This window comes from Odocoileus virginianus, unplaced genomic scaffold, assembly GCF_023699985.2.
Source record: "Odocoileus virginianus isolate 20LAN1187 ecotype Illinois unplaced genomic scaffold, Ovbor_1.2 Unplaced_Contig_87, whole genome shotgun sequence".
Lineage (NCBI taxonomy): Eukaryota > Metazoa > Chordata > Mammalia > Artiodactyla > Cervidae > Odocoileus > Odocoileus virginianus.
Window position 1 is genome coordinate 1 of NW_027224404.1, and position 27,312 is coordinate 27,312.

Consider the following 27,312-nt stretch of genomic DNA (forward strand, 5'->3'; position numbering starts at 1 on the left):
TGTGTGGTGTCAGGCCTTTTCTGTGCTGAAGCCTCCTTCCTGTGTTTCGTATGTTAACAGATGTGGGCAAACGGTGGGATTCGGGGTCTGAGGCGAATGCAGGAGCTGGTCTGCCCTCTTCACTGCAGGGCAGCCCCTGCCCTCTCCTCCCCAGTGTGCTCAGGAGCACCGCCTTCTTTGCGGTTCTCCAGTGCTCCCTTCTCTTCCTCCACTGCTCTTCTGCCACTTGTTCCCTCTGTGCCTTTCCCTGCTGCTTGGAGAGACTCGCCTTTCGCAGGCTTCACGGGGCAGTTGCTGAGTTCTTTCCTCCCTGTGGCACAGGGAAGCTGTGGGGAGCGGCCAGCTCCAGCAAGCCGGGTGGGCCAGGGTCTTCTGCTCTCAGCCACTCGTGCCTTTGAGGGCACGGCTGCTGCTCTTTCTATGAAGTGCTGCTGCGTTTACTCTCCAGTTTCCTGAAGATCAGTCTCTGAACTGCTTTTTAAAAGCATATAAGTGCTATCCCAAAAAACCAAGATTGTGGATTAGGTAAATTGATGTTACGTATGTGTCAGAATTTATTGGTAGTGGGTAACAGAAGAATGTATGGTAAAGAAAGTTTGAACATGGAAGTGTTATATAGGTGGGAAGGAGGATGCTACATAGGCAGCTAATTAAGGAAATGAATACACACACAGTTTCATTTCACAGTCATAAAAATGTGTCCACATCAGGTATTAAAACAGAAGTCTGTGAGAAGATGGTATGAAATGACAAATGGTCCAGCAGAGAAAACAGAAAACCCATCCAGAAAGCATATCCTGAGCCTCAGGGTGGGCCTGCAGTTACCAATAGCAGCACAAGAGACAGGCAGCAGACATGTGATGAGCGCCAGGCAGAGACTTGTTCTGGTTTAACTGCCTACTTTCAGTGATATGTCTCAAGCTGCAAACAAAGATACAGAATATGGCTTCTCCATTTCTTAGTTTGAGGGACATTTGCTTTCTTCTGATAGTGTGGAGGTAAGAGGACTGGAAAAACCAGTCTTATGGCCCTGAAGTGATTACCTGATTATAGATGGTGGGGCTTGCCAGAAATGGCTTCCTTGTCAAGTAATTCAGATAAGTTTATTTCCTGCTTAGTAAGAAAAAAAGTCTGGAGGCCAGGCATCAGGGCTGCTGGGGCATCTCTGAGGCACTCGCCCTAGGAGCAAGCAGGAGAATGGTCCTATTGCCTGGGGAGCGGGAGGTTGGGGGGACAGGCATCTGAAGCAGAGAAAACAAACGTTTACACTCTTGTTTTTCTCTCAGATTTAGAGAAATAGCTGGATCCTTAGAAGCAGCACTTACAGATGTCCTGGAAGATGCACCAGGTAACATCCTCAAAGTGACAAAGGCTATTGTTAAGTGGGTTAATTCCCTTCACCAAGTCTTCTTGGTGGCCTTAGCACCCTGGGAGCACTTTGACCGCTTGCTGTCTTCCAGTAGTGTTACTTGCTCAGTCGTGTCCAATTCTTTGCAACCCCATGGATTGTAGCCTACCAGACTCTTCTGTCCATGAAATTCTCCAGGCAAGATTACTGGAGTGGGTAGCCATTCCTGACCCAGGGATCAAACCCAGGTCTCCTGCATTTCTTGCAGATGATTTACCGTCAGAGCCACCGGGGAAGTAAGTTAGACCCTGAAGATACAGTTTAAGTTCTTTTTTAAAAAAAGGTTTCTAGAGCTTCCGGCTGTATAGAGACGATGTAAAGGATCCTTTAAGAACACGGGAAGGAGACCACATTTTCGTTTCTGAATATAATGTGTCAAGGGGATATAACCCCTGCTGTGCTTAAGTGACAGCCTTTTTTTGTAGCCTTGTGGCTACCCTCCACTTCCCTCTCAAGCTGAGGTAAAGGATCAGAATGACCCTTCCCTCCAGAGGATGACTCTCAGCTCGGACTGCTGCCTCAGGCCTCCAGAGCCCTTGGCCCAGTCCTGGGACAGTGGGCGGGTGACTGGGGTCAGCCTACGCTTTCCAGACGTGTTTGCATCTAGTCATGCATTAGGCGTCCCTGGTGACTGCTCACCTAGGTGGCTGTTCCTGTAGCCACAAAGCTCCACTCCACTGTGCTCCCATTTGTGCGGCCAAGTTCCATCTAAACTGCACTCTTTCAGCCTCAAAAGTTTATTTTCAGCTGTCTTTGCAAAAGTAGCCATGTGTAATTGACTTCCTATATTTAAATAGCATATTCAGGAGTGGAAGAGAAGACAGGACAAATTCAAAACCAAAGATTAAACCCTTCAAAGTGACTGCCACTCCAGTTCGCATGTGCTGCTTTATTATAAAGTACCTGTTAACTGATTATCTCTGATTGTTATATATGTTTCAGTTCAGTTCAGTCACTCAGTCGTGTCTGACTCTTTGCGACCCCATGAATTGCAGCATGCCAGGCCTCCCTGTCCATCACCAGCTCCCAGAGTTTACTCAAACTCATGCCCATCGAGTTGGTGATGCCATCCAGCCATCTCATCCTCTGTCGTCCCCTTCTCCTCCTGCCCCCAATCCCTCCCAGCATCAGGGTCTTTTCCAATGAGTCAACTCTTCGCATGAGGTGGCCAAAGTACTGGAGTTTCAGCTTCAGCATCAGTCCTTCCAATGTATGTATCAAATACCTGGGAGAAGGAGTCATGTAAAATTAGCAAACAGCGTTACAGGCAAGATGGAGTCACATGTCCACGGTACAGCCTCTTGGCTGGCCACACCCCCTCCCTAAATCTTCGCTGACCTCATAGGATTCTTCAGAATGTCATTGGCTTCACTCTTGGCTTGTCCGTTGCAGATTTTAGCTGTGAGCCCTTCTGCTGTGACTCCTTAACTGTGTGTTTTTACCTCTAGCTGGGAGCTCGTATCGCCTTATGGCTTCTCATAGGACGTGGAGCAGCCTTCAGAGGTGCTGGTCTGACAAGATGTTCTTGCCGCTGCTGGCGCATCGTCTGTGGAGACTGACGCTGCAGATTCTGGCGCGGTACTCCATATTTGTCAAGGAGGTGAGGGCTGGCTGGTGCTCATCCCTAATCAAGACTGAAATGAATTAAAGATAGGTTAAGCTAAACGTGCCAAGATTTTTAAAGCCCATGTGGTCATGAGAGGTTGATGCAAGGGCTATAGTCCAACTTCCCAAGTTTCTATCCGTTTCACTGGATTTCCTTTTCGCTCTTGTTTATGTGACCTTTAGGGATATCAGTTGTCACATATTCATTGCTTTGTCTTTTTGAAAAGCACCGCACTGACCTCATTTTCCCTTAGGAAAACCAGAATCTTTGGATGGTGCCTCCAATATAAAGGCACCATAAAACAGAGATGATCATTTTAATGAAGATGATAAAAATATGCATATTTTTTCCTTAATATTTGGAAATTGAAAAACACCAAATGGCTGAGATTAGAAGGTGGTAAAATTGATTAACCTTCCCTTCGTTTCAGAAACCCTTTTCAGCTTGGCTGTATTAGGTATTCATATGCCTATGATGACTGATTAGTTTTTGTGCATAAAGCCACAGGAGCATTCATGTGGTCCAGTGCTGAGCACCTGGCCCCACCAGGTCCGTTCCAGGTCTCAGAGATGCCTGTTGCACAAACAGCTCAGTGATAGACACACACCCCAGCCAGTGCAAGGTGATGAGTATAAGAGAGCGTGAGCAAAAGTGTAGGAAAGATTACATGGAGAAGCCATCATCCATGGACACGGAAGCACTCTGTCAACTGGAGGAGAGTGTTTCAGTGGAAAAAGCACAGGCTTCAAGTCAAAGTCAGACCTTGGCCCTGCTGCTCTTTAATTTTGTGGTCTTAGGGAAATTGGCTGAATCTCAGATTCTTCGTCTGTAAAATAGGAAAACAGCTTCTACATGTGCTTGTTGTGAGGAGTGAAGAGATTTCTTGCCCAGAAAACTGATAACGAAGGTGCCCAGCAGATAATGGTGCTCCATCCAAGTTCCTCTCCTCTTCCTCCTTTGCCTCCCTCTACTCAGAGGAGTCTCAGTAGAGCACCCTGCCCTGTGAAACTGTTCACGAAGATCGTGCAGTTCCTGGGACACCGTGGACTTGATATGATCCTCTGAGGCCTGGGCTTGCTTCATCATCCCCAGCAAGATGCCAGCCAGTGATTATTCTTACACCTAGAATATTCCATTCTTTTCTCGATGCAAGTGCTCTGGTCTTAGGTTTTTTTCCCTTGTAGCAGTCCATTATGCAGAGAACACTTATGTCATTTGTATTGTTTGAAGCATAATTGAGGTTGAGACTTTTATTTTTTACCCTTATGATAATAATTTATTAAGTAAATACAGTAAATTGTTTACCTTACGCAGTTAATTAACTTTTTAAAACCTATGATGTTCCAGATCCTAATTTTCCTTTAGTTTCGGGACTTCTTGCTTTCTTTCTGACTGTTACTTAAGTCAAGGAGGGGAAATGCACATAGGATCAAAGTTTGTCATGTTTGTGTTTTTCACACCTACCTGGAGGGACAGGATGTGGTATCCTTTCTTGAGTTAACTTTCACTTAATACTTTGTCGACAGCTGGCATTTTGTGTTGAGTTACATGCTCATGTATCTCGCATGTGGAAACATTTTGTCACTGAAATCCTTTTTCAGCTTTTACTCAGGCCCATCTCTAATGAAAGTGCTAAGGATATTAAAAAGCCTTTGGTAACTGGCAGCAAAGATCTTTCTATCACCCAAGGAAATTGCGAAGACCAAGCAAGTGGCCCTTCTGAAACAAAGCCCATCGTCTCCATTTCCAGCACTCAACTTGTCTATGTGGTCACAGACCTGGACAGGCTTCAGGAGCAGGTGAGCCTGTGTTGCAGAGGATTCTAAGTGTGGGGTTCAGTGTTCTCACTGTCTGGCCTCATGGGGTTTAGACTTGTGGGCCCAGGGCCCCTGAGAGAGCGCATCCATTTACCTCCGTTCTGGTGTTGCCTCCACCCCCTGACTGGCATGCTCTCCTCCTTGGGTAGCAGCCTGTCCACGTGTGCCTGTCTGGAGCCCCCTGGCTTCCCCTGAGCAGTGATGCCACAGGCCAGGAACAAGCCAGGCCCTCATTAACTCAGCTTACTCTGTGGAGCCATGGTCTTTAATGGGTTGGATTCTAATTATTTCTAGTCTGCTTATCCAGTACTTATACTTTAAAAGTGCTGAACTATTACAACGTCTTCCTATTTCCTCCACATACGTTTCATGTTCTTGCTTTTACCATTAACAGAACTTTGTTTAAGAACAAAATGTGTTTAAGTGCTCTGATACAGAATCCTGCTTTTTTTGGGTTTAAGTGTTTTGTGGTGCTTGGACAAATACTGTATGTGTTGAGCAAAAACATGGCCTTTATGATAAGGTTTTTTGGTATTGAGGGGAACTGCAGAATAGTGTTAATAGCCATGAGAATATGATTTTCCATGTTGCTGAATTATTTTCTAGTGAAAGCATTAAGAATTTTGTTTTCTTCGATGAAAGTTACTGAAAGTTCCGAGTTTAGTTTTATTATTAATTAATAACATTCTAGAGTTGTAGGTGCATATAGAATTGTCTCTTCCTTTGATTAATAAAAAGTAACTGAATATATAAAGTGCATATTTATTTCAGCTTCCAGAACTCTTAGAAACAATCAAGCCAAAACTTGAAGTGATGGGCTTTAAGAATTTTTCTTCCATCTCAGGTAAAAAAATGAATCTTTAGATTCAGCAAATCTTTGAATAAGAAATAACTTAAAATAGAATTTTAGAGACTAGGATATATTTAATTAACAGTTTTCTCTAGTTGTAAATCCTTGGTTGTTTCTGTATTCTGTTCTGTGATTTTTAACTTCTCTGAATGAAATTTTTTTTTTTTTATCTTCCAAAGCTCATTTGCATTTTATTTTTTTTTCCATTTATTTTTATTAGTTGGAAGCTCATTACTTTACATCATTACAGTAGTTTTTGTCATACATTGAAATGAATTAGCCATGGATTTACATGTATTCCCCATCCCGGTCCCCCCTCCCACCTCCCTCTCCACCCGATCCCTCTGGATCTTCCCGGTGCACCAGGCCTGAGCACTTGTCTCATGCACCCAACCTGGGCTGGTGATCTGTTTCACCCTAGATAATATACATGTTTCAGTGCTGTTCTCTTCTTCTCTGAATGAAATTTTTTTTTTCCATTTATTTTTATTAGTTGGAGGCTAATTACTTTACATCATTACAGTAGTTTTTGTCATACATTGAAATGAATTAGCCATGGATTTACATGTATTCCCCATCCCAGTCCCCCCTCCCACCTCCCTCTCCACCCGGGTGAAACAGATCACCAGCCCAGGTTGGATACATGAGACAAGTGCTCGGGCCTGGTGCACTGAATGAAATATTTTAATTCTAATAATTTGATTTGATTTGGTTTATTGTATACTCTCTTTAGGCCTGAGCCTGAATAGAGTGATAAAACACATCTTTCCATCTCTGCAGCAGCCCTGGAGGACTCCCAGCTGTCTTTGTCTGCCTGTGTACCCGCCTTGAGTGAGAAAATCACCCAGGACTTAAGTGAGTCTTGCTTTAGTCACCTGAAAAGTGCCCTGGAGGTTCCCAGGCTGTACCGAAGAACCAATAAGGTCAGTGCACTCATTGAAAAGCATTTTGAGGTGGGAAAATATGTATCAGGAAGGCAGAGATGGAAGAAGTGTTTAAGTGAGAACAGAAATGGATTCTCCAGGGGAGAATCCATCTTGTTCAGTTGTGAGAGGAGGCTCCTCAGTAGATGGCCAGGGCCTCGGCACAAACATAATGTAGGTAGTTGGACTTGGGCAGTATGGACTTTGGGCCTTAAGGGAGAATAGTATTTTCAAATAAAGCATTTTAATAAAATATTTTAAGGCCTGCCCTTCTTTTGGGTTTCATATTCTATATTTGAGAAGATCTGAATTTACCTTATTTCTTTCATATTGCCATTGGAAGTACCTGCTTCTGTCTTTTACTGGATATGGTATAAAAAAGTTACATTAAAAGCTATTAAAGGTATTTATAAGGTGAAAAATTGAGCTTATACTGGTATTCAAAGTCAAATTCTCCTTTGTCTTCACTTTCTAGAATAGGAATTGGGGAATTTGTTTTTAGCAGTGTTTTAGTTTTTCTCTTGAACTCTCATTTTCAAGTGTTCCTATTCATTTCATTCTTGCTAGTTCATATTTTCCTTCTAATTTTCTTTTCTCCTGGTTGTAAAGTTGGATTTTAATTTACAACTAAAATTATTCTCAGGACCTGTGAAAATGTCCTGCAGCATTGTGCTATTTTGGAATATCCCTGGAGTTTCCACACGCACACCCAGTGTGGGGCCTGGTGTGCCATTGATGTTACTTTTCCCACCCAGCCCCTGCTCTGGGTGTGGGGAGTGGCTGGGCTGCGTCCTGAGACAAGCTGAGCTCATCTCTGTGGCTATTCTCCTTTTCCTTTTAACATCTAGGCCATATAGCAGAATTTCCACTTCTGGGAACATCAGCAAGAGTACCTACTCTCCTGATGTTCTGGTCTGAAGTGGGAGAAACAGACCTATTTTAGTTTGCCAAATTCATTACTTTTCCTTTAGGAATCTACCAGCTTTCCCTTTTTCATCAGCAGGGTGTTGTTATATTTACCAAGTGCTTGTCTCGTGGGTCAGACACCGTACTAAACACTTTATACTGTCATTCATCCTGTGAAGTGAGTGCCAGTGTCATTATTTATAGGTGAAGAAACCAAAATTAAGAAAATTAAGATCCTCACTTCTTAAATGGTGGTCTGTTAAACAGCAGCAAATGGTCACCAGTCGGAGCTTGTTATAAATGCATGGTCTCAAAATTTGGCCCTACTCACCTCCTGCCCAGTACACACACACAAAATCAGACCTAGAATTAACGAAGTGGCCAGGTGCTTTGTGTGAACACAAGGTTAGGGAACCTGAGTCCAGTCGGCTCTGGGCATCGTCCTTTGTGGCTCCCTCTTGGTCTCCAGGGTCTTTCTGTAGACAGCACTTGTATGTGTCTCAAAACTGGCACCTTGGTAATGTCCTTTTGAACATGAGGTTTGAGTAACTTACTTTCTCCTTTTCTGGCCTCTTTAACCTCTACCAACATTATCCCAGGAGGTGCCAGTGACAGCCTCCTCTTACGTGGACAGCGCTCTGAAGCCATTGTACCAGCTTCAGAGCAGGCACAAGGACAAGCTCAAGCAAGCCACGATTCAGCAATGGTTAGAAGCCGCTCTCTCTGAGAGCACGCATAAGTAAGTAACTTACAAGTAGACTATTCTGGACTTTCTTAGAAAAGTCCTAAGTCAGAGATCACTGGGACCATCACAGTTGTTTTCTGTGGCCTATCTCTGGACAGGGCTCCATGTGGGCACCCAGTCTCCTCCCATCTGTGCTCACTCCACCCTAGCCAAGGCTCTGCCTGTCCTGCAGCCATACCAGCCCTGCCTCTCACAGCTCACACGCCGTTTAGGACCCAGGCGTATTCCACAGTCCCCCTGAGCGCACTGCCTTTGACTGTCCTTAATGTCACTTCATGTAGGAGTGTTCTGCAAGTCTAGGCACACTTCCTCCTTTCAGGTCCTTTCTCCTCAACTCTGTCGGTCCATAATGGCTCCAGTCATGCCACATAACCAGCAGACTTGCACTGGGGAGACTAGGGTAATGAAGGAAGCAAACATGTTCATTGTGAAGTGTAATTACAGCTCTTACAGGATTGCTGTCAGATCCTCAGGCTGATGAAAGTAGAGGAGGTCTTCAGTCTGGTTGAATGCCTCTTCAGTTCTAATTCAACCAAAACTGTTTTCCCCGAATCCAGCACTGAGTTACATCAAAATATATTATTTGATTTTGTTGTTGAATTTTAATTATTAACTTTGCAATAACATTTTGTTTCTTTCTACTGCTTATGAATTAAGCAGCATTTGTGAGTTAATTTAGAACACAGCAGCAAGTTATAATGCGGTTTCTGTGGGCAAGTGTATTATAAATGCCAGGTAACCAGTTTGTAAATAAAATTTTGAAATATAGCTCATTTATAATTTGGAAATCATTTTGAAGGCAGTTAGTTTTGTTTAAAATTTTTGAAATACTTTTACTCTTTAAAAAAGATGAGCTGTTCCTAGAACTGATTGTAAATGAATTTGCTACTTTCATTTGGGAAATGAGCTGCTGTTCAGCCTTGAATATAGGAAAGACTTCGGCCTGTGATTTCTCTTAGTGTTCAGGACGGACATTTTAGACAAAATTCATATACATAGTTCTTAAATTCTGAGGGAATACAATGCTAGAGAGTCAAGACCCTATTTTTCTTTCAGTCTTAAACAGTATTTACCATGGCTGATCTTTTATTGGAATTGAATTTTTAACTAAAAAAATCCATTTTTTGGTCCACAAAGCTCGTGAATGTGTTTGGTACTGCGTCTCTGACCGCTGTCTTATGTTCAAGGTACTATGAGACCGTGTCGGATGTCCTGAATGCTGTGAGGAAGATGGAGGAGAGCCTGAAGCGGCTCAAACAGGCCAGGAGAGCCACTCCCGCCAGCCCGGCTGGGCTTAGTGGCGGCGGCATGAGTGATGATGACAAGATCCGACTACAGTTGGCCTTGGATGTTGCATATTTAGGAGAGCAGGTGACCCGAGCGCCGCTGCCCTTCCAAGGGGCCTGACTGCATTCCAAGGGCCCCGCAGGCACCCAGCAATGCCCCTGAGCCCAGAGATACTGGGAGGGACCAGACACTTGAAGGAAGAGGATGTGCACCTAGGAAATGTGAGAAGGAAAAAGCAGACTTTTTGAGGTCCAGTGAATTGCCATTCTCTTGGCTTGCTGGCATTCATGTTCCCAAAGCTGCTGGGACATGAGCCCATAGGCGGAGATGGTGTCCTTTTGGTCCAGAGCCTGAAACGTGCTTGATGTGGCATTGGTGCTGGGTGGCTGAGGTTCCTTTGAGATATTTGTTAGTTTGGCTTTAGAATGACTAGAGAAGCATTAGGCCATTGATTCTCCATGTGGTGCTTGAGAACTCATCTCAGCACAGTTTCTTTGTCTCCCTGCCTGCGTTTTTTAGGTTTTCTATAAAACACAAATTTTGGTGTCACACAGTGGATGGGTGGACATTCATGTAGGTACCATCACCTATGGGCAAGTGTGGATCCTACGCAGGGCCTTCCATCCTTACTGAGTGTCAAACTTTGGAATGTTCAGAAACTGGCTTTCTCAACTGCTTAGGCTTTCTGTAGCAATAAATCCTCAAGAAAGACCTTTTTAAAAATTATTTATTTCTTTATTTTTGGCTGCACTGGGTCTTTGTTGCTGCTCATGGGCTTTCCCTCGCTGCAGCAAGCGGAGCTACTCTTGGTTGTAGTACATACTTCTCAGATAGTGGCTTCTCTTGTTTCAGAGCACAGGTTCTAAGGCATGTGGTGCTTCAGTAGTTGTGGCACTTCAGTGGTTGTGGCACGTGGGCTTAGATGCTCTGTGGCATATGGAATCTCCCTGGATCAGGGATTGAACCCATGTCCCTTGCATTGGCAGGCAGATTCTTAACCACTGGGTAACCAGCAAGACCTTTTTGCTAGAGAAAAAGTGATATCATAACATTCCCATCAAAAGATGCTTGGTTTTCTAGTCACTCTTTCTTATGACTCAATGTCATCACTGAAAATCCAGATTTTTCCGTTTTCAGGTGAATTTACAGGGATATCCTGGCAGAAAGTCTTATTACCTTCTTCTGTTTACTTACTCTGTTTCACAAGAGAAACTTAAAGTCTTTTTTTTATGGGCAAAAAGGTTGGTCATAGGCAAATGAAGAGCAAGTAAGCAAAAGAACAGGGAGATGGGTTCCTTGCATTCCCCAGACCAGCCACAGCATGCCAGCAGAGACTGTGCAGTGGGTCCGGAGTTTCCCGGACTCCGCTGTGCTGTGTGCACGTGTGCTTTTGGTGGTGGTATTGAGTGAAGGGTGACGCACACTGTGCTGCATCTCTGCTACCATATGGTTGCTGTGCCGGAGTTGTTTCTAAGAAAAGGCTGTTAATGATATGCTAAGAGATTAAGACCTCAGGCAAGTCATTTTTGAGAATTCTGCACGTAGAAAGTTCCTTTTCTTAGTGTGAGTTTTCTCTTCCAGCCTATGAGAGAGGCTGTTATCCTGGTGAGAGAATGATTTAGTGAACGGAGATAATTTGACACTGACTTCTTAGAATGACCTCCAGAAGTAAATGTTATAATAAGTACACTTTTTTACTTCATTTATTTGAAAGTAAAAAATTATTCTACCAGTCTTCAGGAAACTGCCTTTTTCTGGTTTAGTGGAGGATGAGGTGAGGGTGGATATCTTGTTTTCTTTGTAAGAGTCTCTTCCATGTTCAGCTAACTTGATTCATTCCCGTGGCCTTTACAGATAGAAAAGATGGGCCTGCGAACAAAGGACATAAGAAGCTTTCCGGCTCTCGCAGAGCTCGTTGCTGCTGCCAAGGACCAGGCACCTGCGGACCAGCCTTAAGCATCTTGGAGTAGCCCAGGGGAAGGTTGGACCTCACGCCTGCAGGGAAGAAAGCGTCTCTGTTCTCTCTCAGGCTGCAACACGGACGTGTGTCCACTGGTTCCCAAAAGCGCGCCAGGGCAGCTTCCCTAAGTGTCTTTGGGTCTTCTTTCACCCAAAAAGAATAATACAAAAGCCTTTTTCCGTTGTATGGAAGATAATTTTAAGATGTTTGAAACTTTCTACTATAGTTTACAGAGCAAATTATTTTATTTTTGTTGTAAATCTTAGCGTGGAAGAGATGATTTCTAAAATATGCTTGAAGTAAATACATGTATGTCTGAATATAAACAGTCAGCTTTCTGGTCCTGCAGTTAGAAGGGACTGGCTGCAGACGGGTAGCTCCACTGTACACACACCCTTCTCCCTGATGACTCTGACTCTAGACGGGGCTGCACTGGTGGCTTTCCATCCTCCCACTAGGTGTTGAGAACAGCCCTCATCACCCAGACCTCTGTCAACAGCAAGAAGCAGCAGGGGGATCAGTGTCCTAAATAAAAGAGCCTGCCAAAGCATATGCACCTCTTATTTGTGAATTCAGCACAGTCAGATACTATGTCCCCTCTCCTTTGCACCTGTAGGTTCTATCTGTCATGGAGTGCCCTTCAGGTATGTGGCAGATCTGGGCTGTGGGAGGGTGACCCAACATACCTTCCCACTGAAGGCAGCAGGGCCCCTTCCTAGCAACCTGCTCCTGCGTATGGGAGAAGGGGGAGAGTCGGGAATGTTGGGAGGTGGCACTGCAAGCATGTGGGTGCCTTGTTCGCTCCCATATTCACACATACATGCAGAGCGCATGTGCGTGGCTTTGGCTCTGCCCCTTCAGCCCAACACTGACATGAGAGCAGGTGCACCTCCTCTCTGGGTTAACTGGAGGGGGAGAGAAAGAATAAGTGACAGGGAAGGAAAAGAGCTGGCCTGGGAGCTGGCAGGAGTCACGAGATGGAACTGGAGACGTGGGAGGGAGAGGAGCGGGTCCCCAGAGAGCACTGAGCACTGCAGGCGGGGCATGGGCCCTGTCCAGGCTGCCAGCCTCCAGCGGGGCGTGCTCTGGCGTCTACTCTCTGTTGGAGAACAGGCACTCTCTTAGCAGGGAGGGCCCTGCCCTTGGACAGATGTGTATCTTAATTTTAAGAAGCTGGTCAGAGGAACAACACTGAGTGAGACAGCAGGAGGGACTCGCTCTCAGGGTGTGAGCCCTCATCTGAAGCGCCAGCTCACCAGGCTAGGCTGTGCGTCCTTGTGTGGTGCCGGGCTCGTGGGCAGCAGGGGCAGGACGGGCGAGAGGTGGGTGTGCAGTGCAGAGCTGCTGAGCTGGCACCTGCAGACCGAGCGGGACCCTGGTCGCCTTGGGACTCCATGTTCGGCACTGGGGTGCCTGGCACACACACCTCGGACCTGGAGAAGCTAAGGAACAGGCCTGTGGTGCCCACAGCGTCGTGCTCCAAGGTGAGCCTGTGACAGCATAGCAGAGTGCGTGGCACACGCTGCATCGCCACGTCTTCAAGTCACACATGTTCCCTGAGGCCACTCCGAGCTCTCTGCACCAGCACATCCTTCCCTGGCAGCTGCCATCCAGCTTTGGGCGGAGGTGGGCTCCAGCACTGTCTCTGGCCACTTTACCTCTCTTGTCTCTGAATGTGGTGGACAGCAATCAGGTGTATCAGCCCCTCCCATCGCCAGCACTGCTCTTCCCAATCTGCAGAAGAGGGGACAGAAATTAAGGAGTGAAATGAATAAGATTTGGGATCTGATGACGTTCTTCATGGGGCCTTGAGCTGACTCCCCCTGGCTGTCCTCAGGCCAGGGCTCGTGATATTCCACCAGGAATATCAGATTGAAGGTAACCATGGCTGCTAAATGATAACCTGATCTACTGGATAAGCACTTTGCAACCCGAGGAAGATATAGGATTTGCTGTGGAAATATTGAAGAGAAATCTCTACAATTAATATTTTTGTGTTGAATAATCTACAACATGCTGCTATTGAGTATCTTGACCCAAATTTCCTTTTGTCAGTATAAAAGAGCTCTGCAACAAGGACAGAGAGTCCATTAGTCTGCTGCCAGTTGCTCTCTGAAATAAAGTCAAAAACACCAACATTCTTCTTCCTCCTGCTGCCGTGGTAGTGCTGTCCCAGGTCTATGCAGACAACTTCAGAACCACAGTTATGACTCAGGATAACTCTTGTCCAGCTGGGTCCCCTCACCCAGCACAAAGCTGGACTTTCAGTGGGCCCCTCACAAATATATGTCAAATGAAGAAAGGCATTTCCTGGGAGGATATTTTTTGGCAAGCAGCTCTGAATCCAGTAATCATGTATTTTGAAAATAACCATTTTTTGCTTGAAGTTGTCTGAGAAATTACAGAAGACACTACAAAGGTTATGTTTCTGGTCTTAACATGTGTCCCCTTGAGATTCTAAATCCAAGTGGTGGGTCCTGATTGGCTGTGGCCACATTCCCTTCTAGTAGCCTGTGTTTGGAAGGGAGCTTTTGAACATCACTTAAAGCGGTGCTCCCTAAACTCTAGTGTGATCCCTGGGCCTCCTGTAAAGATACACATCCTGACTCAGGAGGTCTGGGTAAGGCCTGAGCGCCTGCGTTTCTCAGGCTCCCAGGGCAGTGCTCCCGCGAGGTTCTGCGGGAGGGTCCTGTCCTTGCCTTTTGAGCTTCTTGGGGCTGTGCTCACAATTTGCACTGTGGCCCTGCATCACATATCCTTTCTCCTCTTCCAGTCTCTGTTCCTCCCTCTCACAAGGATAGCTGTGGCTGCACTGATGGCTCCCCAACAATCCAGGAGCACCTCATCTCAAGACCTTCAATCACATCTGCAAAGCCCCCCTTTGCCATCTAAGATCATGTTCATGGGTGTTAGGGACTGGGACCTGGGTGTCTTTGGGTGCCACTATTCAGCTTGCCACGGTTGCCCACAGGTAGGCACCCCAATCCCTGCTGTAATTCTGTGGAACAGGACTTCTAGACAGGGTGGAGGTCATGAACTCTGTATGGACTAAGGTCCATTGATGTAATGGTGGTTATTATTCATTCAAGCGTTCTGTTTCCCATTTTACAAATAAGGATGGGGAGGCCTGGAGAGGTGAAATAACTGGATCTGGGTTAGTAAGTGTTGGAGCTGGACTTCCTGCCAGCCCGCTGTCTCTAGACCCCTTGCTCCTAAGCAATTCCATGCTGCATTCTGTGCCCGGTGCCGCAGACTAGAAGCCTCTGAGACCCACAGAGGTGGGAAGGACAGCCATCTCCCCTGACATCGAAACTAGGCAGAGGGTTTTCGGCTGCAGAAGGGGCACTTGGGTGTGTAGGGAGAGAGCCTGAGATGCTGGCCTTGGTCCAGGTGCAGACCCTGCCTCCATCCTCACAGCTCCCTCTGGACGAGCCAGGGCAGACTGGGCAGCTCCTACAAGCAGACCACAGATACCACCCATTTCCACCCCTCAAGCCTCCCAGCTCCCCTATCCTCCCTCCCCTGCTCCTTGACCCTTGTGATAGTGGCTACACTGCAAGCCTACTTAGTCCTCTGAGTATTCATGGAAGGGAGGGAGAGAATGTGCTTTCTGTTCATTTCACAGTTAGGAGAAAACAGCATGGGCCCACCTCCTTCCCAAGATTTAGAATGTGGGGTCCGCACTGAGGGCGACATGTGCCCATGTTCATGGGTGAAGATTTCTTTCTCCATCTTCTGATTCCAGGCACAGTGTCAACAGCACTTCAGGGGGTGTCCAGGAGGACGAGTGACAGCTACCCCCCACCCAGTTTTGCCCAGTGGGGTCTGTGCAGCTGGTCACCACCACCCAGAACTTCTCCAGACAAGGCTGAGGACAGCCTGTGCCTTCCATGAAAGCCCCACGCAAACAGGGCTCCAGGTCCTAAAAAGCCCTTACGTTGGTACAGCCTGCTAGCTACCTCACACATATTTGTCCTGCTGCTGCCAAGTGAAAGAATTTTTCTTTATTGTTGCAAGACATTTATTAATAACACAGGAATAATCAGCCAGGGATTATGGATTAACATACATTCAGACACTTGTGTTTTTTTCATGATGTGTTTTTCAGAAACCGCAAGTATCAGGGGAAGGAAAAACAGAAACCCAGAGAAAGGAAGGCATTGGGGGACCACTTGCAGGTCATTGTCACCGTCAATAAGCCAAAGGTAAGCCTGGGGCAATGAGAAAGGGGTGTTTTAATTTTAATGCCCAGTTTTGTTCTCAGTGAAAAAGGAAACCATTTTTGGTTTCACAGTCAAGCTGATGTGTTCAAACTCTTACCAGAAGCAGTGGCCTGTGCAAAACATGGGCTCATGGCACTGCATCCACCACCACCCCCCAAAGGTTGCTCACTGTACACAGTGCACGTTTCCTGAGCGGAGCGGCTGCCCGCAGCTCCCGGTGGACTCCGTGGAAGAGAACGGGGACGTGTAATGACACCAGTGGTGACACACGGGTGGCGGCCTCACTCCGCACTCAGCGGGTTGGACACGCGGCCCAGGAAGTGTAGGGCGGCTGAGTTTCTCTCCAAGACAGCCAACAGGAACGGGCTGTTGAGGGTCACCTCCAAGGCCTCTGGCCCGGCGGGCTGTGGGATGGACTCTGGGGCCTGCTCTCCATCTGCTTTTAGTTCAAAAAGGACGCTGTTCAGCACCTGCAAAGCAGTGAGCCTGGGGGTCACTCCTGAAGGCCTGGGCCCCAGGGGGGGACCCTTCTCCAGCCTGCCCACTCTCACTTGACCCAGCTCACATGATGCGATGGCTCCTCTCCAAAGTGTCCCTCAAACCCGCCCATCTTCACCTTCCCCTGCTGTCCCGGGCAGACGGAGTCTTTGGCCCCTGGACCATGGCCCGCCAGGGCTTGCTTCCTCTCTCTGCTAACAGCACAGAGGGCTCCGAGGCCAGGACTGTGAGCCACCCCCCACTTCTCACCCTCCCAGCGTTAAGGCTCTTCTCAGCTGTGGGGTTGCATCACCCCTGTGCTCCTGGGACAGTCCGTCCACTGCTGTGTGCTTCCCTGAAGCCAGGAGCTGAGTGCCAGGGCCGGCGGCCAGCCTAAAGGCTCTGCTCTCCAGGCCCTAGTCCTGACCCTGCTGTAGGATCTGGAGGGGCCCCAAGGCGAGGCCTGGCTGCGCAGAGCCACGAACACATGCAGGGGAGGGTTTTGCTGCTCTCCAGCTGTCCCTGGGAAGGCCTGGAGAGCACTGCTCACTTCTCCCCCACCCTGGGCCAACAGCCTCCTGGCCATGTGCTCACGCCTCTCCATCCTAACTGCCTCTACCCAACCCCCCAGCCCACCCCCTCGGTGAAGCCTCCTCTGTGTCCCTCTTGCCCGTGCCTCCCACTCCACGAACATACAGAACCCACGGGAGGCAGGCACAGATAGCACTCGCCCAGTACCTTTCCAACTCTAAGGTTGGCATCGCTGATTTTGCCCAGGTTTGCCTCGGCACCCAGCAGGGTAGGCAGCTTGGCCTGGGCAAGCAGGTCCTGCAGGTCATAGGACGCTTTCAGTGTCAGCTGCGGCATGGTGAGGTGGATGGCCCTGGGGAGATGACGCATGGTTACCAAGGGTGTCTCATAGTGTGAGGCGCTGGCGCACGCTGGGCTTACAAAAGACCTGGGAATCATGTGCTCCTGAACGAGGAACTTTTGCCATGCTCACTCAGCTAGGGTGTCTTGGGAAAACTTTCAGCAATAAATACACTGACAAGCTTTCCTTTTCTTTGAAATACTATGAGAGGGAGGTACAAAATTCAACAATGGAACTTTCTGAGGGATTGATGTGAACAGTTGTCAGTTCTACCTTCTGTTCCTTTTTTAGGTTGGCTGCATTGAAAGCATGCTCAGTGGATAATTCTAAAATGCTATCCTCTAAAATAATGTCATGTCTTATTACTTCCCAGTGCAGTGCTGAGCTCCCCGTGGGAGGGGGAGGGGAGGGGCAGGCACGAGGTCAGCCTCTGTGTGGGCGCGTCACTTACGTCAGCTCAGTTAACCTCCACACAGAAGCCCTGCCTGCCTTGGGCATGCCTGAGAGCCCATCGGGGTTTCCAGTGACTGCACATGGCTGTCGGCACACCATGTCCGTAGCAGTCTATTCACAGCAGCCGAAAGGCAGGAGGGACCCAAGGGGACCATCAGTGGATGGGTGGGTACACAGAAAGTGGCAGACACACAATGGAATATTATTTAGCCTTAAAAAGGAAGGAAATTCTGACACATGATACCATATGGATGAGCCTTGAGGACACCATGCTAAAAGAAATAAACCCAACACAACAGGACAAATACTACATGGCACACCACTTATTGGAGGTAGCCGTGGAGTCAACACATGGAGAGCAGAAGGGTGGTTGTCAGGGGCTGGGGCAGGGGAAATAAGGAGTTAGCGTGTAATGGGCACAGAGTTCCAGTTTGGGAAGAGTGAAAGTTTCCGAAGATGGATGGTGGATAGCACAGAAACGTGAAGGTATTGATGTCATGTTGATAAACACTTAAGAATTGCTCAGGTGATCGATTTTACGTGATGTGTCTATCACAGTTGTTTTTTAAACGACTTAAAAAGTGTTGACCTCAGGAGGCTCCCTGTGCCCCGAGTGCCTGTCTCAGAGCAGGGGGCCTGTTGAATGTGGGCCTCCCAACCCTGCAGGTAAGTGTCAGCACAAGGGAAAGTGGCTTCCTCCTCCCCTACCTCTCCTGCACCCAGAGAGAGGAGATAAAAAGAGCTGAGTCCATGGCTGGAGGGGTGCTCATGTGGGGGTGCTCAGGCCTCTACTCACCTTTCCCACCCGCCCCCCCTGCCTGCTGGGCGCCCAAGGCTCAGCTGACACCACGCCCTTCTCCCCCCACCCCCCCCCCTAGGCAGAATGGCCCTGCAGATCCCCACTCTCTGGGGTGGGGGGCAGCCCAGGAGGGTCCAAGCAGTTTCCTGGAGCCATACCGAGGGGAGAGATTCTTCATTCGGGTCAGGAAGTTGTGCTGGAAGGTGACGGCCTCCACCTTTCGCAGGTCGGGGGCGTGGTGCGGCTGGATGAGCATCAGGTAGGTGTTGGCACTCAGGGGCACGCGGGTCACAGACAGGTTGTTCTGGCTGTCGCTCCAGTAGTGGAAGGTCCCGGTGCCAGAGAGCGTGGGGACCAACACTGAGGTGGTGTTGTCCACCCAGAACTCCTTGAGCCCTGGCAGCAGGGAGAACCCCTTCATCTTTCCTGGGGACCCAGCAGGAGACAGGAAGGGAAGAGTAAGGGAGAGGACAGCGCTCTGGGGGAGCAGAGGGGCGGGGCTGCCTCTAAAGCCTCCACCACCACCAAAGCCTCCTTCCTGCCTCTCCCTCCCCCTGCCCCAGGCTGCTCTGCCCTTTCCTGGCCCCACAACTTCACCAGCCCCAGGGCACCCCACAAAGCCTTCCTCCTGCAGATTCACGAACTGCCAGTGTTGAAATGTACAACACACCAGGCCCCAACCTGAGGCCCACAGAGGAAAATCCTACCCCGCTATTAACTGACCAGGCAAACTCAGGCCCAGAGCTGTCCTGGCCCCAAGCCTGGGCTCTGCCATGCTCACTTTAAAAAACAAAAACACTATTTTTTTTTAGAGAAGTTTTAGATTCACAGCAAAATTAACAGGAAAGTGCAGATATTTCCCATATACCCCCTACTCCCCAGGAACACACAGCCTCCCCCACCACCAACTCCATTAGATGGTCCATTTGTTAACATTGATGAACATCATCATCACCCAGAGTCCATGGTTCACATCAGAGTTCACTCTTGGACATTTTACAGGTTTAGACAAACACACAATGACGTATCCACCATTATGCTGTGGTACAGAATTGCTTCACATTTCTTAGTACCCCTCGCTGCTAGAGACCCAGGATGACCAGTGGATGTGAGCTGTGTAAAACCTTTGTGCTGGGCCTTGAGGGGAGAGGCAAGCCCTCTGTCCCCTCCCACCCCTGCCAGGAGGCTGTGGCCTTGGGGTTGTGGAGCCGAGCTGCCAGCCGACTCAGCTGTTGTTGAGCAAATTCTTGAAAGCACTGTGACTTGGGCTGTCTCCATAGCAGCAGCTGGGCACACAAGCATATCCCCTCCCTCTGCAGTCTTCCTAGCCCCTTGAAAGGCCCATTTTGTGGTTGTTCCTGGGAGAACAAGGTGAAGTTGAGGATGAGCCCATCACTGAGTGGCCCCTGGGCACCTGGAACTTGGAGGTCTGAGCAGAGGTGACTTAAATGAGTCAGGGCTCTGGTTCTCTGACGAGTGGGAGTAGGGAGCTGGGGAAGGGAGCCCAGGTATTGTGAGACAGGAGTGGCAGGGTCCCCAGCCCCGCCTTGTCCTCTAGCCTGGGGTCCGTGTCTTCAGGCAAGTTCAGCTCCCAGGAGGGCTGCACACAAGAAGCTGGCCCACAGGAATGACAGGAGGCTTGTTAGTTTATAGGGAAAAAACTAAATATTTTTTCCTTTAACTGAAAGGAAAAAAGGATGCTATCTCCAAAAAGATATGGGAGTCTGAAACGAGGGTAGCTGTGGCCCACTCTCTGCTCATCTCATCGCACAGCATGCTGTCCTCATCCAGAGATTAAGAGCATTTTGACAGGTTAGGACAACAGGTGTGGCCCTTTCCTGGTGCCAGTGGCTCGCTCTGACTCTGCCTTTTGGGAAGCAGGCCTTTCTCAATGAGCTCTCCTCCTGGGCACCTGTTAGCGACTGTTGGCTCAGCCCAGGGGCCCCCTCGGTCCTACATGGGGTGCAGCCAGCCTCAGCTATGTGGTTCCTGACTGGACTCTGCTCCCAAGATCCCTGTCAGTGCTGGGATCTGTGCGATTCTGGGCTGTCACCTTCCTCCTGCTCCTGGGAGCAGCCTGCTGCCTCTTCTTGGCAGCTTTTCAGACTTCCAGGTTATTGTCAGAGTGAGAAAGCAAATATGTTCTGTTCAACCTTCCTCTATCCCCACAGTTCTGCCTTCCAGCGGCTGACGTCCTTGTCTCTCAGTTGTTCCACTTGTTGCACATATTGATGGGACCTCACACACAGCTTCCCTAGCCCACCCATCCATTCACAGAGCCTCAGAGTCTTGTTCCTGGAACCGTTTGCTGAGCAATTGCATAACCTTCCAACCACTCTTCCTTCCTCCAGTCCCCGTAGCACAGGCCAGGGACCTCTGAGCAGAATGCCTGGCGCCCAGCTCCCAGCCACCCACAACTCCAACCTCCCATTAGCACATTCAGAGTCTCAAAATCTGGCCTTGACCCATCTCTCTGGCCTTGCCTAACACTGATCCCATTCTCTCACTCTGAGCTCAGGCCAAACAAAATCGCCCCTGTCCTGGTTCCTCGCCCTGACCTGTGCAGTCTTGCACCATTTCCCAGCCTTCCTTCTGTCCTCTTCCAGGTGACACCCCTCCCCAAGCACTCTGAGCCCTGGGCACCTGCACAAAGCACCTTGCCTTCAGCTCTGGGGCTGAGGCACTGGCCTGTGGGATCCAGCTTTCTGGTTAACCACAGTCAGCAAGCTGAGTCGGGGCTTGTGCGGTCTCCCTGTTTTCCTCTCTGAGACACCAGCTCAGAGTCTTGCAAGTGATACATCCCCAATCATTATTTCCAAATGAATGAACAACTTGTGTGTTAGGCATTATTTTGGTAATAATCTCCCAATATGAAAATGACCCCAGAAAATAAACTGGTTATTTTTGCATGAGACAGTGAACTTCTCAAGGACAAGATCCCTTGACCTCAACAGACAGGAACCCATCCCTTCTGTGTGTGGAGCTGGGCCACAAGATGTGTGTTTAGAAATCAGGACCCTGCTTGTGGCTGTGCCATCAGGAGCAGTCACTTTGTTTGTCTGAGTCTTTTTTGTCACTGGTAAACAAAGGCAATCATACCGTCTTCACCGCCTCTCAAGGGGGTCCAATGCTGAAAGTAAAAGGATTCAGCATAGCAGCTGCACATAGTAGGTCAGCAGATGGGGAAGCTAATGGTCAGATAATGCTCATCCAAGGAGCCCAGTGGGGCAGCCACTTGGTACTCTCTAAGGGTGGCGCCAGGTACTTGCTCATCTGCCCCCCTGCCCATCTCCAAACATGGCCCTGCTCAGCTGAGCTGAGATGCTGGACAGTGAGTTCATACAGACAGAGAACCACCACCCTCCTGCACTGGCCAGGGGCAGAGCCCCGCGGAGGGCTGGCCTTACCTTGGAAGTGGACGTAGGCGTTGAAGAGCAGGGTGCTATCTGGGCTGACTGCTGTCAGGGGTTTGCCCATATTCCACCCCGTCACTGCCTGCATGAACCTGTTGATCTTCTCAGCAGCGAGGTTTGGGTCTGTAGACAAGTCTAGTGAGCGTGGGAGAGTGATGGGGGCGAAGGAAGAGAGGCCCTGCACAAAGGGCTGCTTCAGGCGCAGGCCAGGGGCTGTGAACAGGCCAACCACCGTGGACAGGAGCAGCCTGGCCTGACTGCTGGCCCCACCCTGGGTGACCAGGAGACCCTGGATGGTCTGCAGGGAGGCCAGGACCTTGTGGCCATCCAGCCGGGACGTGCAGCTCTGCCCCTCCCCAGGGACGCCCAGGAAGGCCTGCAGTCTGCTGGCCGTGGGGTCTAAGGCCCCCGCGTAGAAAGAGGTCAGGGTGCTGAAGAGGGCCACAGGGGAGAACACAGCCCCGCTGGTCACGCCCCACGTCTCGCTCAGTATCCTGTACATGTGGAAGCCCATGAAGTTGAGCAGCAGCCCCACCTCTGAGGCCCGCAGCCGGTCTTCAGCCTCTAGCTTCTCAGTGGCTCGAACCAGCTGTTCCCACAGGGCCCCTTCGTCCACTGGGGATGACTTGGACTGAATGGGTACAGGTGTGAAAGTCGGGTCTGGAGGTGTCTCCACATTGGGTTTCTCCAGCTGGTCGCAGTTGCTCTTGCTGTAGACGAGGAGGTGGAAGGGGTGTACATACACCCGGTCGCCAGCAGCCAGGCCAGCCCAGGCCAAGAGGCAAAGGACGGCAGCCCCTAGGCTCAGGCCAGCAGGAGCCATCTCTGACTGGGCACTTGCTTCTGCTATCCTGAAATATTTTGTGAAGAGTTAAAGGGGATTATTACCTGTCTTTCAGCAATATTCCCTACAACCAGTCAGCACATGAGACATCCATCCATGTCTCATAAATTTCAAAGAGAAGAAGTGGCCCAAAGCTCTGTGAAAGACATCTCCAGGTGTGCTCCAGTTGCAAGTACACTGTCGTTGGCTGAGCTATGCTATTGTGAGGCTTTATTCTGGGGTAGGGTTTGGGTTTTATTTTGTTTAAATTTTAAAGTGGTAAGGATGTCTAAATATTAAGACATTTGTAGATTTTAAAACTATGAAATGGGGTTATTCTTAATGTAAACACATGATTTCACAAAATATTGCAGGTGTTTTTTGTCAAGAATATGTAAGCAGCTGGTATCATTTTTACCTTTGTTAATTAGTGGTAGGATGCTTCAGTCATGTTTAACAAGAGTAATATGGAAGCATCTTAATTTATTTTTAAAGGAACACTTTGAGTAAAAACAAAGTATCATGATAGTTGTTATGCAAAAATTTAAAAATTCATATGTCAAAGTTGATGGAAGAACTTTTTACATACTGAAGTATGGAGAAGTCATTCTGGTTTATCCAAAAGGGAGCTGGGTGGCCATTGTGGATGTTGTTTCAGACATGTTCATATATCACTGAGAACTTGAATTTTCTGAACTATATCAGACTCAAGACCATAGTCGTAGCTGCCAGCTGCAACCTTCTGGTCTCCAGGTCTCCGCTTGTAACTATGCAACCATTTTGAACCCGAACAAATCCTTGCTTAACAAACACCCTTACTTCTTGCCAGTTCCAGTCCTAATTCTTGACAAACAACTTACGTAATTTTGCAGTTTTTGCCTTCATAAGCCTCTATTTTGTTGTCTGGTGGAACACAACTCAAGTGCTTCCTGAATCTGTGTTTCTCTGCGGTAGGCCTCAGTTTGGCTCAAATAGAACAGTTGTCTATTCTTATTATAGATTCTTTATTGATTATTTTTGTTAACAAAGTCCTGACCCCTAGTGCCTCAAAATGTGACTGTATTTGGAGACAGTCTTTAAAGAGGTAATTTAGGTTAAACGAGGCCTTTAGGATGGGCATTAATCCAGTCTGACTGGTGTCCTTATAAGAAGAGGAGATCAGGACACAGAGGGAGAACCGCATGAAGATATAAGGAGAAGATGGCCAGGAGACCACCTGCAAGCCAAGAAAAGAAGCCTCAGAAGAAACCAACCCTGTCAACACCTTGTTCTTGAACTTCCAGCCTCCAGAATCATGAGAATACAGATTTCTTCTGTGTAAGACTCCAGTCTGTGGCTCTGTGGTGGCAGCCCATAACAGCAATATGCCCACCTGTTCAAGGCTATAAATTTTCCCCAAAGAACAAAATGTGGGGCAGCAGGGGTCTTTGTGGGGCTCCAAGCCCTAGGGTAGGTGGTAAACCATTTTGGAATACAAGACCAACCCACACAGAGGTTTCTTCTCTGTTACAAATTAGCCTGACAAGAAAATAATCCAGCTGTGTGGGGAATGTTCCCTTATTTCCCCAGCTAAGATGTATAATTTAGAATGGAGATCTCATATTGTTTGGCACGTGACAGTTCACAAAGCTCCTTCCCATAGATTATCCAGTCTAACATGTCATGTAAGCTAAGACTGTTTCACTTCTTTGCAAACACTGAAAGGGGAGTTCTGAGATACAGAGACACATCCCCAAGCTCATTTTACAGCAAGGATGTAACAGAGATCCGATTCCAACCTACTTTACTCTCGGAAGCTATTCTCCACCCCAGTGCTCACAGGACTCACCCAGAAAGCCTGAAAAACTATGACAATCTGAGTCTCACCTCCAGAGATGCTAATTAAGTGACCTGGGAAGGGTCTGAGGAAGGGCTTTTAGTCTCCCAGTGGTCCTAACATGCAGCTGGAATAAAGCACCATAGACTCAACCTGGGGAAGCCCGGACATCCCTGCCTATCTCAACTCCTCACTAGCTCGCACCCACCCTGCAGAGTAGATCCCTGCAGGGCTCCAGGTCATCGGTGCCCAAGCCCATTCATCAACAACCAGATTTCACTGGTCTGTGCCCAGTTCTCCCAGGAGGTGTCGAGGTGCCTCAACAAGGTCGAACCTCTCCCTGCCTCACCTGGGGCAGGTGGGACCTCTGCCTCAGCGTCACTTCTAGCCAAGAGAACGGGCGTGGGCTGAGCTCCTGGGAGAAAAGGCTCCTGGGTCGGCTCTGCTGGCTTTTTCCACGATGGTTCTCACTGAGAGAATGAATATTCCCTTTATGGGTTCATTCAGTTCTAGCAGTTTTTATATGACACCTCCTTCATTTTGAGGGAAGGGCAATGCTGTACCAACAGGTAACTGCTCAGCCTTCCCATTTCCCTCCTCACTCTCCCCTGCCCTCCCAGAGCTGGCCTGGGCCTCCTTGGAGCTGTGGTACATCACCACCAATTCCAGGTCGCCTCAAAGCCTAGCTGGTTCCTACACCCCCACGCATGCCTGGTCAGGTGCAGTGACTGCAGCTGCTTGGGGAGGGCATCTGGCTGACACGGGTTGTGTACTCACTCTGCTCTAAGTATCAAATTGCCAAGGGAACTCTGACCTCTGATCTTAACCCCCACCTACTCTCCTCCCAAGCTGTTTGACTCAACCCACTGTTCCCACAAAGAGTTACACAACACGGAAAAAAAGGACAGAAATTTCTATCTTTATAGGCCTTCCTGCCCGTTGACACCTCTCCAGGGGAAACTGGCGGGGCCTGAGTGAGGAGCAGGCCTTAGGGTCCTGGGCTGGGGCCGTGCAGGTAATCGCAGCCGCCTCCCAGCTTCTTTCAGGCACAGGCACCATTTCAGGTGATTTACCGGGTAGAACAGAGGCTGCTGTTTGCTCTCAGCTGTGGTCTGTCCCGTTAGCCTCGGTGCTAAGTCAGCACACAGCTTCCCAGCCCGACAGCCACACCTTGGGTTTTCTCTTCCACCTGCCTACACCTGGCCTCCCCCTTCACCAGCCTCTCCTGCAAGCCTCCTTACATCTCAGGGCTTGTGCTTAAGGATAATGAGGGCGGTAGCAAACACAAATGTACGGCTGATCGTGGTTTCAGTGACTTCAGGGGTCAAGTCTGAACCCTCACAGCAGCCCTACCTTCCTGTCTAGGCCTCCCCACCACTGATTTCACACTTCGACTGGCCCTCCACGCCTGGCACTCTGAACTCACTCCTCCTGCCCTTCTCTCTCCCTGTGGCACTAGTCACCTGCAACACTCTGATCACCAAGTTATACATGTGTTTCTTATGTTTAGCATTTATTGCCTGTCTCCTTCCACATGAATGCAAATCCCGTAAGACTGAGGTTCTTGCTCTGTTTTGCTTACCGATGTGTCCCACATTCCCCAAAATACAATAAGTGGTGGCTAAATGATGCTGTCCTGCAGATGAAGAGAGAGGTTCAGAGACTTGCTCAAGATCACACAGCTGGTAAGAGACAGATCCAGTATTCAAACCCAGAGCCCCTGACTCCATACTCCATATACTTAAGCGCTGATCTATACTACTTTTGAACAAAAATCACAAGACTGTGTCTTTTTAGTTTATTCTGAAGTTTAGAAAGCACTGACAGGTTGTATTAGCACTCTTATTTTATAGCATAGTTCCTGAGAAAGGGAGACCAGGTATTGCTGTTGGTTCCATTTTATAGACAAGCAAACCAAGGCTCAGGAGACAGAGTGATGAGCTTGACTGCTCAGACCTGGGCCTTGAACCCAGGACCAGAGCCAGCACTGCCTCAAAAGAGCGGCAGGAAAGCAGACCACTGCTCCCCTGGCTCACTGAGCCTGCCCTTCTCCCCAGCTCCACTGCCTGCACAAACCTTGCTCATCCTCTGGCTGGAGAAGGACCCAGCGGACTCCTCCTGCACCAACCCCCTAAGACCCAGTCCTGCTCAGAGAGAGTGGAGGACCCGGCCAGCCTGCCTGCTGCTGAAGGGAGCAGTTCCCCCGGTGAGACCCATGATACGCTCAGGGGACGGACAGCCCATGCCTAGGGGAGAGGCACCCTCCGTGTCTGCAGTGGTAATGTCACCAGCAGCCCAGGTCACCGCTGTCCCCTGGTTCCTGGGTGCAATTTAGCCACAGGCTCCCAGCAGCTCTCCCCCACACCTGTCTGCCATAGCGCCCAGCTTTCTCCTGCCAGCAAACAAGGCAGCCGCGCGAGGAGAGCTGGGGAGGGGTGTATGTGGAGAGGGCCCCCACTCACCTTCCGCTCTCGTCCCCAAGACAGGGTGGCCTCTTCCCCTGGCTGGGCCACCGAGGCCCTATTTATGTCTGAGGGGTGGGGATGGAGCGGTTCCCAGACCGTCCTGTGCTCAGGCCAGGGGGTGGGTGTTTACATGACTTGGCCAGGCCGTGGGGGTGGGGCCCCAGCAGCCTCCCAACTAGAGGGACAAATGCCAGGCGACTCTTAGGATGGGCCTCCTTCCAGGAATCCAGGGTGATCGATGCACTGTTGCTGCTGACAGTGAACTGGTACACAGTCAAGTTACACATTTACTGAAGTCTGCTCGAGTTGGGGCTGCTGTTTTGGGACATGGGAGCTTCCCATGTGGGTTGAGATGTGTCTCTGCCCCCGGGTGTGATGGCCTGAGGTCAGCCACCCAAGCCTTGAGACTGAGCCCCCTTGGAGTGTGCTTCTGAGAGGCCTCAAGGACATGTGGGCTCATGGGCCCAGCA

At 49.1% G+C, this 27,312-nt stretch overlaps 2 protein-coding genes across 2 annotated transcripts; one reads left to right on the forward strand and one right to left on the reverse strand.

Annotated features, from left to right (window-relative positions):
* Window positions 1–70: 70 nt before the first annotated feature.
* Window positions 71–12,052, forward strand: LOC110122351 (conserved oligomeric Golgi complex subunit 2). The gene is made up of 8 exons (XM_070464713.1): window positions 71–1,348; window positions 2,857–3,008; window positions 4,616–4,813; window positions 5,603–5,675; window positions 6,462–6,604; window positions 8,110–8,249; window positions 9,443–9,626; window positions 11,397–12,052. The coding sequence occupies exons 2-8, from the start codon at window positions 2,877–2,879 to the stop codon at window positions 11,496–11,498; spliced, it is 972 nt and encodes a 323-aa protein (XP_070320814.1). The 5' UTR covers window positions 71–1,348; window positions 2,857–2,876; the 3' UTR covers window positions 11,499–12,052.
* A 3,447-nt stretch (window positions 12,053–15,499) lies between these two features.
* AGT (angiotensinogen) lies at window positions 15,500–26,947 on the reverse strand. Its single transcript, XM_020869818.2, has 5 exons — window positions 26,840–26,947; window positions 21,733–22,589; window positions 18,484–18,751; window positions 16,941–17,085; window positions 15,500–16,195 (listed from the first exon to the last, which is right to left on the reverse strand). Exons 2-5 carry the CDS (start codon window positions 22,559–22,561, stop codon window positions 16,007–16,009), a joined length of 1,431 nt encoding a protein of 476 aa, XP_020725477.2. The 5' UTR covers window positions 22,562–22,589; window positions 26,840–26,947; the 3' UTR covers window positions 15,500–16,006.
* Between the last annotated feature and the right edge of the window lie 365 nt (window positions 26,948–27,312).